Consider the following 13408-nt stretch of genomic DNA (forward strand, 5'->3'; position numbering starts at 1 on the left):
ACAGAATCGCTAGTGAAGGTGAAGAACTCATCAATACTCTCAGTTGGTATGACTTGGCTTCCTGCGATTATATAAGAAGCTCTAGCATTGTTTTCGTTCCACCTGTGTTTTCAACCTGTTTTTGGACTCTGGGAGGAAGCTAGAGCCCCGGAGCATTAACAGGGAAACTCCTTGCAGAAAGACCCCAGGCCAGGACTCGAACCAAGGACTTCTTGCTGCAAGGCAACAGGTCTACCAACTGCATCACTGTGCAGTCCTGAAATTACAATGCTTACTGCCACTACTTTTCTTTGAGAGCTGTACATGTCTATTTTTTTTAAATGCTTAAATGTCTTCCTGTATCATAAAAGTTGTAATACTCTTGTCATGTCATGTAAATTTAACTGTTTATATAATTAGCTTTGCTACTTTGTTTATGTAGTAAACAAAGTACTACATAAGGGAATTTCTTAAATCACATGTACATCAGTGATTTAAGAAATTCCCTTCTAGTTCAACGTGTGCTGGAATTAAAATACAATTTAATACTCTGTATACTACATAAATATGGTGCCTTGAATTTTCCGACCCAATGAATGCTGATAAAGTATCTGAATTCAGTTATTCACAAACCTTTTAAGCACTAGATCTAAAGGAGGTGGCTACTGAGGAGAACTGTTTCTTTAAAAAATCTAAATACCGCCCCGCTGCCTTGTGAATCATCAAGCCCCACCCTGTTCCTCCTTTTTTTTTTCTTCCACTTGCAAAACTAGCCAATCGGAACCCTTCGTAGTCGGAATTATAGTAGAATGACGGCGAAATCCTCCAATGGGAACGCGGCATTGTACGTTCAACGTATATAAGACATTTCTGCCGTTTTTTCTTTCTTTGGAAATATGTCGGCTGACTATGATAACAGGTTAGTAAAATTGTGAACAAGTCTTATCGGAACATCTTATTTCGAGGTTTATTTGTGTTTAAATCGGTTTTTTGAGCTGCTTGCTACAACGGAACGTTTTTGGACGCTTACTTAAGTAGCGTATACCGATTAGCCGCTTAGGCCTGAGTCTCGCCTCACTGTCCTCAATTCAATGGATAATTGACGCACACCAAGGGGAAATTTGGTGGATTGAGTTTCGAGTTGATGGATTTTTTGTTAGCTATAACTATACTGTATTGTTTTCGAGGCCTCCAACAGATCTGTGATTGTTTCTCAGGATAGTTTAATTAAATGGCTGCCGGCGCCATGAGCAGCACGTGAGTCCGTTCTATCAATTGCTCGGTCAGAGTCTTTATTTTCCGTTGGAACCGACTTTTAAAGCAGCCCAGGGTCCACTGGTGCCACAAGCCTCTCCGTTCATCACAAAATGTTCCTTATGTCGTGACCAGCGGGCGGTTCGGATCCGTGTTCTGGTACACTGGGTGCACATGGTGTTGGTAGCCGGCAGTGAACAATACCGGTAGCACCGGCCTCATGGTATCTAATAAGATTTCCATCCCATTTCTTCCCACTTCGCTATTGTAGCGGTAGTTCCGTGTTAGTGTGAAGTGTTTGAAATACTATTAAAGGATTTCGCTGACCTCCGGTGTATTTTTGTTTTGTCAGTCAGGCCAAAACTATCAAAGTGCGAGCTAATTTTTTTTTTTAGCAGGCCCGTTTAGTGTGAGCCGAGCCTGCCCGTCTTCTCACGACGGTTCTTTTTGTTCTCTCGGCTCAGAATTGGCCCATTATTTATCATCCGCATTTACACATGGAGTTCCATAGTCTTGACATCTTGGAATACTTTGGTCTTTAACCCCAGTTCAGTCGACGCGCCTAGACTTCTTTGCTCGGGCCGACAGGAAAACGACCATCTTGAATTGAGCAGGCAGTAAAAATGGCGGACTCCCTCGGCCTGTGCTTGTAAGACTGGGGTGTAGTTCTTGTTAACGCGGCCTTTTGGGATTCACAGTGGGTCAAAATTCATATTTCAGCTAAAATGTGCCAAAAATTTTTTATTATTTCTTGTCAGTCAGATAGTGACCTGTTAATTTTTTTTTTTTTTTTTTGCTGTTGTGTGATATAAGAAACCTATCTGGAAACCAGTGCAGTGATGTCTTTTAATGGTTATTTTTCAGGGATAATGGCCCAGAGGGCATGGAGCCAGATGGCATCATCGAGGTAAGTCTCCCCCTCTACCTGAATCAGGCTTTACAGTAAGGAGTGTTTACAACACCCCCTTGCTTTTTGTCTTGTTTGTCCTTCTAGTAGTTTAAATTTCATTGTTTATTGGTGTACAACTGAAAAGTCTGAGCCGGTTTATATAATTTGAGATGAAACATGTTGACATTTTAAAGTCACAAAACTCAGAGGTTTAAAATATTTGGTGGTTGTCTCTTGCTCCTCCAGAGCAACTGGAACCAGATCGTGGACAGTTTCGATGAGATGAACTTGCGCGAAGCTCTGCTCAGGGGAATTTATGCCTATGGTTTTGAGAAGCCATCCGCTATTCAGCAAAGGGCTATTATCCCTTGTATCAAGGGTGAGTATCTTGGATTATAAGTTCAGACTGCCCAGTAATAGCCGTTTAATTTACTTGTAAAGGTAATCCCCCCAGCACCTGTTTATGAACTACCTCAGGGCTGCTGAAGCAACAGTTCTCAATGCATCAAAGGCCAATTACTGGCAATATTAGAACATTAATTTTTATATGGATGATGTGATTAAAATTTGTCTTGTTGACGTAAACGTTCAGAATCCATCAGAGGGTGTAAAAACCTGAGGTGGCAGCAGTAATTCCTGCAACTGTTGCTCAGAGCTGATCTGTTTCCAATCTGCTTTCAGGTTATGATGTGATTGCTCAGGCCCAGTCTGGCACTGGGAAGACTGCCACCTTTGCCATTTCCATTCTCCAGCAGATTGATGTGGAGATGAAAGCCACCCAGGCTCTGGTTCTGGCTCCTACCAGGGAGCTGGCGCAGCAGGTAGGATGGGGTTTAATTTTTATTTTTTGTAAAGATGCTTCAGGTATAAAGGCCTGTTGGTTAAGGACAACACTTCAAATACAGTAATTATGTGGCTAATCAAATAAACCACATAATTAATTTTGCCCTATTTCATACCAACCCTTATGGGACTCATGGTTATCATTAGCAAGGAGCTGAAAGTTGACTTTAACAGCCAACTTTGAGCGGTGTTCTCTGTCCTGGTGGTGGAACCGGACTAGTCCAGAATCTGGACAGGCTTAGTGTCCTGTTCCAAGATGAGAATTTGTTTCCATTAATCAGAACCTGTCCATCACAGTGGCTGCTGGACCATAATGTACCATAAGTAAAGATTTTTTTTTCCCTGACCTGCTTAGATTCAGAAAGTGGTGCTAGCCCTGGGCGACTACATGGGAGCCGGTTGCTACGCCTGCATTGGTGGCACCAACATCCGCAGTGAGGTCCAGAAGCTGCAGGCTGAAGCCCCCCACATCGTGGTGGGAACCCCCGGCCGAGTCTTTGACATGCTGACTCGTAAAAATCTCTGTAAGTTATTCAATTCAAACTGCACAAATTTTTTCCCCATTTGATTTCTACTCTATAAGTAAATATAATTTGGGTTCTTTGAATATGATGTGAATTTGACTGATTACTTGTTGCAGCATAAATGTTTAAGCTGTTTTTTCGTACCACATAGTGGCAGGTTCTGCCGGTAGTCTTAGGTGGGATCTTTAGGCTTGGCCAGGCTTCAGAGGAACATTGCAACAGTTTTACTGAGTCAGCATCTTCAGTGGTTTGAGTTGTAGCTTACCCCAGTCTGAAGGAAGTGCTGTACGATGATGAAATCCATGCGTGTCAACTGACTCTGTGAGCTGCTGGTGTTGGGATTCTCTGGTTGGCGTTCTGCTGACCCGAGTTGTCTCTCCACCAGGGAACCAGAGACATGATCAGACGTTCATGGTTCTGATTACGGCTGTTTTCTGGCAGAGTGTCTGATTAATTTCTCTCTGTTTTTGCTTGTGCAACACTCAGGAAAAAACTAGTTTACTGCACAATGACAATGCTCTAAGAACTACAGTTAAGCCTGACATTTTTCATCCCCTGGTAGATTTCATTTCGATTTTCTGCAGGAAAAAAATAAGTTTGGAAATAATTCATAATTTCCATTTAATTATTTCCACCATTCTCAATGAATGGATAATTACTTACTGGCACAGTGTTTGTACCCCTCTTGTATTTGCTGACTGGCTCTTCCTGTTTCCCCTGGTATTCTGATTTGTTTGAGCTCCTTGTCTTTTAGATTGGAAGGTAATCCTTACATCACCCTAATCTGTAGCTCCTTCCACAGATTCTCTATCGGATTCAGTTTGGGACTCTGGCTGGGCCGCTCCAAAGCGTTAATATTCCAGTCAGAAGAAACATGTTGGTAAAAACAAAGCTTACTATGCATATAGGGGTATGAATAATTCTGGGCTTAACTGTAAATCCAGGTATTTAGGAACCAAAGGGGGAGGACCTGTTGATGCCATACTGTGAATTACTGTAACTGTGAAATGGCTCGGGTTGACATGTTCACTTTCCGGTTTCGTTTGCTACACCCTGCTGATAACTTCTCGCATGTCTCTGGACCATTTTTCCAGCGTCCAAAAACATCAAGATGTTTGTGCTTGATGAGGCCGATGAGATGCTGAGTCGAGGATTCAAGGACCAAATCTATGAGATCTTCCAGAAATTGTCCAGCAACATCCAGGTAAAAGCAGCTACTAACAGAAGAGCTTTCTGAACAAAGGAGCAGAGGGGTGGCCCCGCCTTTCTGTGACGTCAGAGGCTGATGGTGTTTGGATATGTGCTGTTAAGAGGCTAACAGCCAGCTGCACCATTTAGATCCATTTACTTGATCCAATAATTTTTCTCCTGTCATTCAAAATCAGATCAGCTGAAAACGGCTGCACCAGACATTTCAGATGCCCAGTAGTTGTCTTTGTAGGCCAGTCACAATGACATTTTACTGGACAGTGAATTGTCCCAGCAATTATTGAAAAGTGATGATATTGTCATTTTAAGACCATTTTATACATAATGGTAGTAAAGGCATATTGATACAAGTATTCCGTCTCACAGATTAAAAACTTTAACTTCTGAAGAACATTTAACCCTGGAACTAGGAATAAATAAATAAATTTAATATCGAAACTTAACCATACAGTTAAAATTGATTATAATGTCTCTGTAACCAAAATTACACTTCAAAAAATATAAATCATTCAGCTTGGATTGGGGAAACTGGCAAAAGTGCAAGTTAGGACCAGCTGCTGGGTGTCAGATGTCTGTGTTTTGTAAAATGGTGACTTCTTAATAATTTTAAAAGGGATCATCTCTAACAAATTGTCATCCAGATGCAAAGTATTAAACTAATTTAAATTGATCATGTGATTGACTTGTTGCTCATCTTGTGAGACACGTAGCTGACTGAAAACTGTGTACAGGTCGTCCTCCTGTCAGCCACAATGCCAGCTGATGTTTTGGACGTCACAAAGAAATTCATGCGGGAACCCATCCGGATCCTGGTGAAGAAGGAGGAGCTGACCCTGGAGGGTATTCGCCAGTTCTACATCAATGTGGAGAAAGAGGTGACTTTTCTGTACATTTTGCAGCCTGACGAGGCCTAATGCTTTTTCAGTCATTCAAAACTATCTGGATGATTCAGGCCGTCCACACCTTTAAAGTCTATCTTAACTATATGGATGTAAAATGAACACCTTCAACTGTCTCACTTAAAAAAAGAAAAATGAAGTTTGTTTTAAATATGTTAATCACAGGTATTAAAATAGCAAGATTATTTAGTCTTGTATATTCTAGGTAGGTGCTTTTATGAAACTTTTCTGTTGGGCAAACGTTTGAGTCGCCCGACGATATCTCCATGGTGTTCATAGGCATGCCATGATAAAATATGTTGGACGATATACTGTTCTGGTAGTCATTGCGATAAATGTTTTTTGGAGATCATTTTCAAGTAATATATTTATAATGGCATAATAATGCCTTCTCAGAGACCAAATGGATTTTATTCTGTAAAGAACACTTAATACTGGAAGATATTTCAAATATCTAAAATAAAACACAACCAAAAGTAATAAGCAAAATGTCTTGTGAAGTCTGTGTAAACAAAACTGCTCTTCAAAAAATATTAAAAATGGAAATGATAAAGCTCATTTTAATTAATTAGTAGTTGAGGCTACTGGTAACTGGCTGCTAACATGCATGCTACCTAGCTTTTGTGTCCATCATGGGTAAGTGCAAATTTGTCTGTTGGCTGGACAGCTTTAGTTTGCACCTCTGGCTCGGTTCTGTTGCCGACCTGTGTGATTCCACATCCAGTCTGTGGATCAAAGCTGGATCCTGTGGGCAGTGAGGCTGTAGGAGCTCAGGACTGTCGCTGCTGCTGATGCAAGAGCATGTTAGTGCAACGTAAACTCTGTATTTGGAGCTTTATTGGATTTTTAAACACAGTGGTAAAGCACAAATCTTGCTTCTGCTCAAGAGCATGGAACCGAACCAGAATAGAAGTCCAGATGACGCTCTGACACACGAGACCGACGAAATGATCTGGTAATTAAAAAGTCCTGTTTAACTTTGTCTGCAGGAGTGGAAGCTGGACACACTGTGCGACTTGTATGAAACCCTGACCATCACACAAGCAGTCATCTTCATCAACACCAGGAGGAAAGTAGACTGGCTGACTGAGAAGATGCATGCCAGAGACTTCACCGTCTCTGCTCTGGTAGGCCTGCAACCGTCTGTCTGTCTGTCTGTCTGTCTGTCAGATTCCGGCTCAGCTGCATCCTTAATTTCTGCTTCCAACTCTTCCTCCAGCACGGCGACATGGACCAGAAGGAGAGAGACTTGATCATGAGGGAGTTTCGCTCTGGTTCCAGTAGAGTTCTGATCACCACTGACCTGCTGGTATGTCTGGCTGCAGTCTGAGTTTATTTGTGCTGGTTCAGTAGTTTTTAGAGGTCCAGCAGGATGTTCAGCTTCTAGTTTCAGTTCTGTGAGCGGTCCAAGACTCCCTCTCCTTCCAGCTGCAGTGTTGGTGAAGGACTGAAAGTTCCTTGGTATAGAAACTCTCCTGCCCTCCACTGTAGCTTAGTTCAAGTCTTTGATTCACAACTAAATGGCAGGTTACATTCCTACTTTGATTTCTTATGGACCTTTTCCCCTCTGAATTCAGACTGTTGGCTTTTCTCTTGTGTATTTAATACTTGCTGTTTCCCCTTCAGGCCAGAGGGATTGATGTTCAGCAGGTGTCCCTGGTTATCAACTATGACCTGCCAACCAACAGAGAAAACTACATTCACAGGTGATTGACAGCTCAGTCAAGTCAGCCTCATTGGAAACTGTTAATGGAAAACACTGATGTAGATTTGCATGAGTGTATTTTCTGAGTTGCTAAAGCTTGGACTGTTTGGTCTTGGGTCAGGATTGGTCGTGGCGGTCGCTTTGGCAGGAAAGGAGTAGCCATCAACATGGTGACTGAGGACGACAAACGAACCCTGAGGGATATTGAAACATTCTACAACACCACCGTGGAAGAGATGCCCATGAATGTGGCCGACCTCATCTAGCTTCACCATGCCCAACATCCACCCCAACCTGCTTATTTTAGAAGTGAAGTCCTGTTTTTGCTATGTGATCGAAATTTTAAACTTCAATGAATTTCACTGATCTGTAATCCAAATATTTGAAAGTGTTTTTTTTTATTATTATTTTTTGCCTATTTGGAAGGATAGCTTACTGAACTGTTTCATCTGTTCACCATAGTTGTCATAGACCTTCATGCATCAGCTGAACTCTCCTTCAGATCAGAACTGCCTTCATCTGTAATACATTGATAAAAGCGATCTTTGGTTCATTGGCGTTTCCTCTGAAATCTGTTACTTTGAGGTCGGGCGATCAGAAGCATGATGGCAGTGACTCTTCATCGCTGACGTGTTGTGGTTTGTGGATCCTCTTGCTGCTCCACTGCTGCTTGTCTGAATGGCTCAGTGCCGTTCAGGTGAAAGGATGGCGCAGCTCTTCACCAGGGCAGTATTCAGCCTTCAGTGTAATGACTCGGCATTCAGGACGAGCAACAGACGGCCATGTTCAGAGAAGCTCCAGTCAAAAGGTTTAGAGTAGAGGAATGCTGACAACCTGGTGGATTTACACTTTAATGCCTTTATCATTCTCATAGCTTTTTTTGTTTTGTTTTGTTTTTTTCTTTAAGGGGGGGGAGGTGGTGGAAAGTGGCATGAAAGGACCAAACTACATATAATTGGAGAAAAGGCCATCTGTGTCACCAACATTTTCAATAAGCTTCATTAAAGTGCTGGCCATGTTTTTCTTTATTACCCCCCATCTACTCCTCTCATTGCTTCAAATTACATTATGGGGTGTTAACCTTTTTGAGACAGTGTATCGAGTTTTCTACATTGGATTCTGTAAAGTATTTATTTTAATGGTCTTAAAAAAAAAAAAAATAAAGGTTTCTCCTTTTTAACAACATAAACTGGTTTCTGCATTGAAAAGCCTAAACGTTGTTTTAATCCAAATCTCTTGGAATATGTAGTTATGTTGGCTAAATGATGGAAGATTTGGAACCATCTGGCTTGTATAAAGATGTTTCTGCTGTCCTCATTGGTCCAAATCATTTTAGAAATGGGGGTTCTGACCACATTAACAGGCTGTGGGCATTTCAAGGCCTTTTTCCTACCTACATATTTGTATGGCACCTTTCAAAACGGTTACAATGTGCTTTATGTTGTAAAATCAAATTGATGAAATTCATAGCACTAAGGTTTGTCTAATGTTCACTGGCTGTGTTTTCCATAATCCTGACTCATCCTGCTCAGTTCACAGAAAGTAGTCGGAGGATCTCAGAAGATGTAAAGAATAACTAACTTAATATAAGCTGGTGCAAGTCCATTCAGTGATCAACACAATCTTGAATTCAACTGACACCACAGGGAACTGGAGTGATCTATGGATTCTGTAGTAACTGGAGATGTTTGAGGCAGACCAGCAAATGGATTATTACAGAAATCGAGACAAAAGTGTGAATGAAACTTAGAGCATCAGCGAAAGAGATCATGATCTTATTTTGGTAAAACTCCTAATCTGATGAGACGGTTTTAATAAAATGTTTTGGGCTCATAAGAATCTCATGGGTGCAAATATTTCTATTTGGTTTTTTTTTTGTTTTAAGTAAAACTTTATTGCCTAAAATGGAACATTTATTTACTGGAGGCTTGATCATTTGTAGCAAAGGATGCATCTGCAGCTAAACTGAAAATTTCAAACTTGTCAGCTGAACATCAGTGCTGAGTAGGACTGATTGACTTTCATTGAATTAATAGTAATAAAAACATTAATAGTAAAAGGTGATTAAGCCTCAACTGTTTTGGCAAATGGCCTTTTTTGAGTCTATACTACAGATAATTACTAAATCAGCTGATGATTATTTCAGTAATTATTTCATCACAGTTAATACAGATCAATAATTTCAGCCCTATTGAAGAAATGAAAATCTGAATAATAGCATCTCTGTTAAACAATGGCAATGGCTTTGTCATTGTTTAACAGTAAAAAGTTATCAGACATCCAGACATTTTAGTAAAAGTGAGACATGAACCCAATATGTTTACAGCAGACAGGCCATATGGATCAATAGCTAAATAAATTTGAGTATCATCTGCGTATAATTTAAAAGAAATATTAGCAAATAACCTGATCAAGTGGTAGCATGAAAATAAGTGGAGCATCGAAACTCCAAGGAAGGAGCTTTGAGGAACACCACAGATGGGCTGCAAAAGACTGGAGGAATTGTTACTAATTAAAACTTATCACTTAAGATTTGAGCCACACCCACAGAATACTGCAGTATTCATTTTAATGAATACTGCAGAAACTCTGACGTCGTCGGTGTTGGAACAGACCTGATTGTTCATTTGACCAGATTTTAATAAGTTCATAACTTTATCCACCAATTGATTCACATTATCAAGTAGATAATGTGGCTGGGATTCAAATCAGCAATCTTGTTGCCAGGCAACAGCGCTAATGACAACTCCTGTGTGGCAATTAGCTGATTCTACAGTTGTCATAGAACTACTAACTACTTCACAGAAGTACTATATATGACTCTGGCATTAAAGTGTTAACATGCCTCACTGGAGAAAAAGGGAAGCAACAGATAAAAGAACAAAAGAAAACTGAACCATCCATCCTTGGGAAAAGAACCCAAATCGTCCTTCAGTACGTCCATCTGAGCTGATACACAACAAAGGTACTCAGAACATATTTCATTCTTAATAATTGGCAAGATGATTAAAGCATGAGAGGAATCACATGACAAACACTGTTCAGAGGACTGCTGTATTTACTGCACTGTTGAGGTCAGAACCTGCATTTGGAAACATCAAAGGCAGTTTTTACTGTTTTTATTGTGCTCCAAAACGTCTTGCTCCTTGATGTCTGGTGACCATGCTTTAAGTAAAATAATGAATTTCTCTGCATTTTGTATTTTCATCATGTGTGAGAATTCAAATTGTTAGTAGTGCAAATAAACAGCCCAATCATAAAAATAGATAGGCCAGGCAGCCATATTGGATTTCGAAGCCAGACCTATTTATGTTTAAGACTTCAAACTGCAACTTGTTTGTAAAAATGTAACACTTAATTACACTGTCAGTCAATTACTTATTCAGTGCTGATTAAGGTTTAATAATTCCCTCCCCATCAAATTACATTTTCTTGTAACAAGAAACATAAAACAATAACTAGACCATAGTTCTGTTCACCAAGATCGTATTTCATTGGAAAAGCCGTTTTTACTGAGGTGAGAATCACTTGAACACAGGAAGTTCTCAGCCAGCGACGTTGATGTCGCAGTCCCTCCCACAAGAAAGGAATTGTTGGAACTTGGACTTGTATGTAGGAGATGTACAAAAATTTACAAGTTTATTGAATGCTGCATAACATAAAATTACAATTACAAAATGAAAGTTTTATGTTTAAAAAAAATACCACTATTTAATGACTCAAAAGCCTGCCTTTTGTGCAGCGTCTTGGTTTGTATCACTCCAACAGTTTTAAGCACCATACTGACACACAGTCCCACCCAACACAGGGAGCTGCTGCTGTGAACCCGGTGACCACGGTAACAGCTGGCAGACACGTGGCCTCTGTTCTGTCATATCTGCTGCTGCTGCTGCTCCAGCATGGCTTCACATGTCCGACCCAGTTCTCCCAACTTGACCTTTGCATACTCAGCTCTGTTCAGTGACATCTGACAGTCCTTCCTGGTTGAGTAAGTGGAGCCCTCGTGTGGCTGGCCAGTAGCTACCTGGTGGGAGGAAAACAACGTTAACATAACACCTGGCTGCTTCCAATAATGACACGGTTGTTTTTAAACCAGAGCTGGAAATTCATTTCAGACCTCTGGAGGTATTATCACAAGGAGTGCACTGATAAATTGGGCCAGATTTCTTTAATTTTGGGAGATCAGTGATTGGCCGAAACGATCAATTCAGTTTATTTATATAGCGTACATTCACAACAAATGCTGTCTCAACACACTTTACAAAAAATAATAATAATAATAATAATAATAATTTAATCACACATATATTACAATTGATCCTAGTCATTAAACAGTACAGTAAGCTCAATTAATTACTCAAAGTAGATTCAAAAGTTTCTATCCAAGCAAACCCAGCAGATTACATCAAGTCAATGACTTGATGTATTGTAAGTGGTTCTAAGCGTGTGTAAGCAACAGTCACCTTCTTGTTACCAAATTAACATATATATATTCATCCATCCATTTTCTGTACACCCTTGTCCCTAATGAGGTTGGGAGAGGTGCTGGTGTCTGTCTCCAGCGAACGCTCCGGGTGAAAGGCGGGGTCACCCTGGACAGGTCGCCAGTCTGTAGCACACATGTGACTTTTCAAACAAAAACCCGGTATTGGAAGGTCAAGTTTTCAAAGATTGGTGATTGGCCAGAAAGCTGTGCACCAAAGCATGCCAACACTTACAGAAACATTCAAATCAATTTTAATCAGACATAAGAATATGACCAGGGCCAGGAGATACTAATCCCCCGGGTAAGACTGAGCAGTACATGGACCAAAGGCAACAAGTTTTCTTCTTCTGACCTGTGTGAGGTAGCGGATCTGGGCGCCCAGTTCATTCTCCACTCGACTGATTGACGTCTGGAACTGGACCAGTTGCCTGTCCAGGTGGCTGGCGTTGTGTTTGTCTTTGGAGAGCTCCAGAACAATGTTTCCTGTCATCAAAGGTAAAGATCAGGCGGAAGAAATCAACCTAAGTTTACAGTGAGCAGATCACACACAAATTCACTGCTACTTTATGAAAGGAGCATCCCAATACCAACATTAATGAGCAGCAGTAGTAACTATGCCAACTGACAAGGTAGTCACAAGTCTCAAATTTCGTGAAGGCAGAACAATTCCAAGTCGAGTCCAAAGTCAGCCCAAATACCAAACTTTTTATATTAAGTCTTAAAAACAAGTCATCTGAACAAACATATAATTTCATCAAAAGTAATGATTAACAATTCCTGGATTTTTACAATATTTTAAAAGGTGTTTTGTTTGCTGGAACAAGCAGTAAAAAGATGGTGTGCAGATTAGTAGTGATCATTTCCTGTAATGATCACTACACTAGTAATGATCATTCATGATCAGGAAATGTACTCTAGCAAATGTGTACAAGTAGAGAGAAAAAGAAAAGTAGTTCAGGCAGTGTGGAATCATTTCCGGAAAGACTTCTCAAGATATAAATTTCAACTGGCAACTAATGAGTCAAATTAGACTCATTAGTCTAATGACTCATAAGACTCATTACTACTACAGTAGTAATGACCACTACAGTAGTGATCATTACAGGAAACGGACAGATGGGTAATGGCATTTTAGATGCTTTAAACATTTTAACTGTCCTGGGCAGGTTACTGATTATATTAAGCCATATTTCATGATCCACTGAGCAAATGTTACAACAAGAAAAGCTCGTATTCAAATAAAAAAAAAGAAAGCGGTCCTAATCACAATCCATCTAAAGGTTTATGGTGGCATTAAACCATTCCAGGAAGCTGATCTGGGCGCTGTTTTCACTTAGATCCCAGCCCCAAAGAACTCCAGCTCGTTTATTTCCACTTTTCTCGGCGTAGAAAACAGGAAACTCCAAAAGCAGCGAAAGCACACAGTGATGTACTTCAAGTTTCCTCACCAGCACACTGCAGGACCACCGCGATGTCCTTCTCCACCTCCTCCAGGACTCGGAGCCGCTCGTTCGCCATCCGGGTTAGGAAGGCGCTCAACGAACCAGAACTTAATACAACGAAGAAAACAGCCGCCTTCAATACACCAACAACCATTCACTTTGGTCTGTCTGCTGCAAG

The 13408-nt window shown here is 40.6% G+C and overlaps 2 protein-coding genes and 1 non-coding gene across 3 annotated transcripts; 2 read left to right on the forward strand and 1 right to left on the reverse strand.

Annotated features, from left to right (window-relative positions):
- The first annotated feature begins 829 nt into the window (after positions 1-829).
- On the forward strand, positions 830-7855 carry LOC102238331 (eukaryotic initiation factor 4A-I). The gene is made up of 11 exons (XM_005807920.3): positions 830-898; positions 2098-2140; positions 2369-2501; positions 2804-2943; positions 3321-3489; positions 4584-4693; positions 5430-5573; positions 6587-6724; positions 6817-6906; positions 7224-7303; positions 7424-7855. The coding sequence occupies exons 1-11, from the start codon at positions 876-878 to the stop codon at positions 7566-7568; spliced, it is 1215 nt and encodes a 404-aa protein (XP_005807977.1). The 5' UTR covers positions 830-875; the 3' UTR covers positions 7569-7855.
- LOC111611278 lies at positions 3775-3914 on the forward strand. The gene has a single exon (XR_002753979.1). It is a non-coding gene; the product is annotated as a small nucleolar RNA SNORD10 (small nucleolar RNA).
- Positions 7856-10680: 2825 nt separating the features above from the next.
- On the reverse strand, positions 10681-13401 carry med11 (mediator complex subunit 11). The gene is made up of 3 exons (XM_005807919.3): positions 13237-13401; positions 12141-12271; positions 10681-11326 (listed from the first exon to the last, which is right to left on the reverse strand). Exons 1-3 carry the CDS (start codon positions 13382-13384, stop codon positions 11174-11176), a joined length of 432 nt encoding a protein of 143 aa, XP_005807976.2. The 5' UTR covers positions 13385-13401; the 3' UTR covers positions 10681-11173.
- Between the last annotated feature and the right edge of the window lie 7 nt (positions 13402-13408).

This window comes from Xiphophorus maculatus, chromosome 14 (genome assembly GCF_002775205.1).
Source record: "Xiphophorus maculatus strain JP 163 A chromosome 14, X_maculatus-5.0-male, whole genome shotgun sequence".
NCBI lineage: Eukaryota > Metazoa > Chordata > Actinopteri > Cyprinodontiformes > Poeciliidae > Xiphophorus > Xiphophorus maculatus.

Excerpts from the sequence above, each read along its gene's own strand:
- LOC102238331 (XM_005807920.3), top strand. The coding sequence starts at position 876 with ATGTCGGCTGACTATGATAACAG. Across the intron at positions 2,141-2,368 it reads AGCCAGATGGCATCATCGAG|AGCAACTGGAACCAGATCGT; the intron begins GTAAGTCTCCCC and ends TTGCTCCTCCAG. Across the intron at positions 3,490-4,583 it reads GCTGACTCGTAAAAATCTCT|CGTCCAAAAACATCAAGATG; the intron begins GTAAGTTATTCA and ends CCATTTTTCCAG.
- med11 (XM_005807919.3), bottom strand. The coding sequence starts at position 13,384 with ATGGTTGTTGGTGTATTGAAGGCGGCTGTTTTCTTCGTTGTATTAAGT. Across the intron at positions 12,272-13,236 it reads GGTGGTCCTGCAGTGTGCTG|GAAACATTGTTCTGGAGCTC; the intron begins GTGAGGAAACTT and ends CTTTGATGACAG. Across the intron at positions 11,327-12,140 it reads AGATCCGCTACCTCACACAG|GTAGCTACTGGCCAGCCACA; the intron begins GTCAGAAGAAGA and ends TCCTCCCACCAG.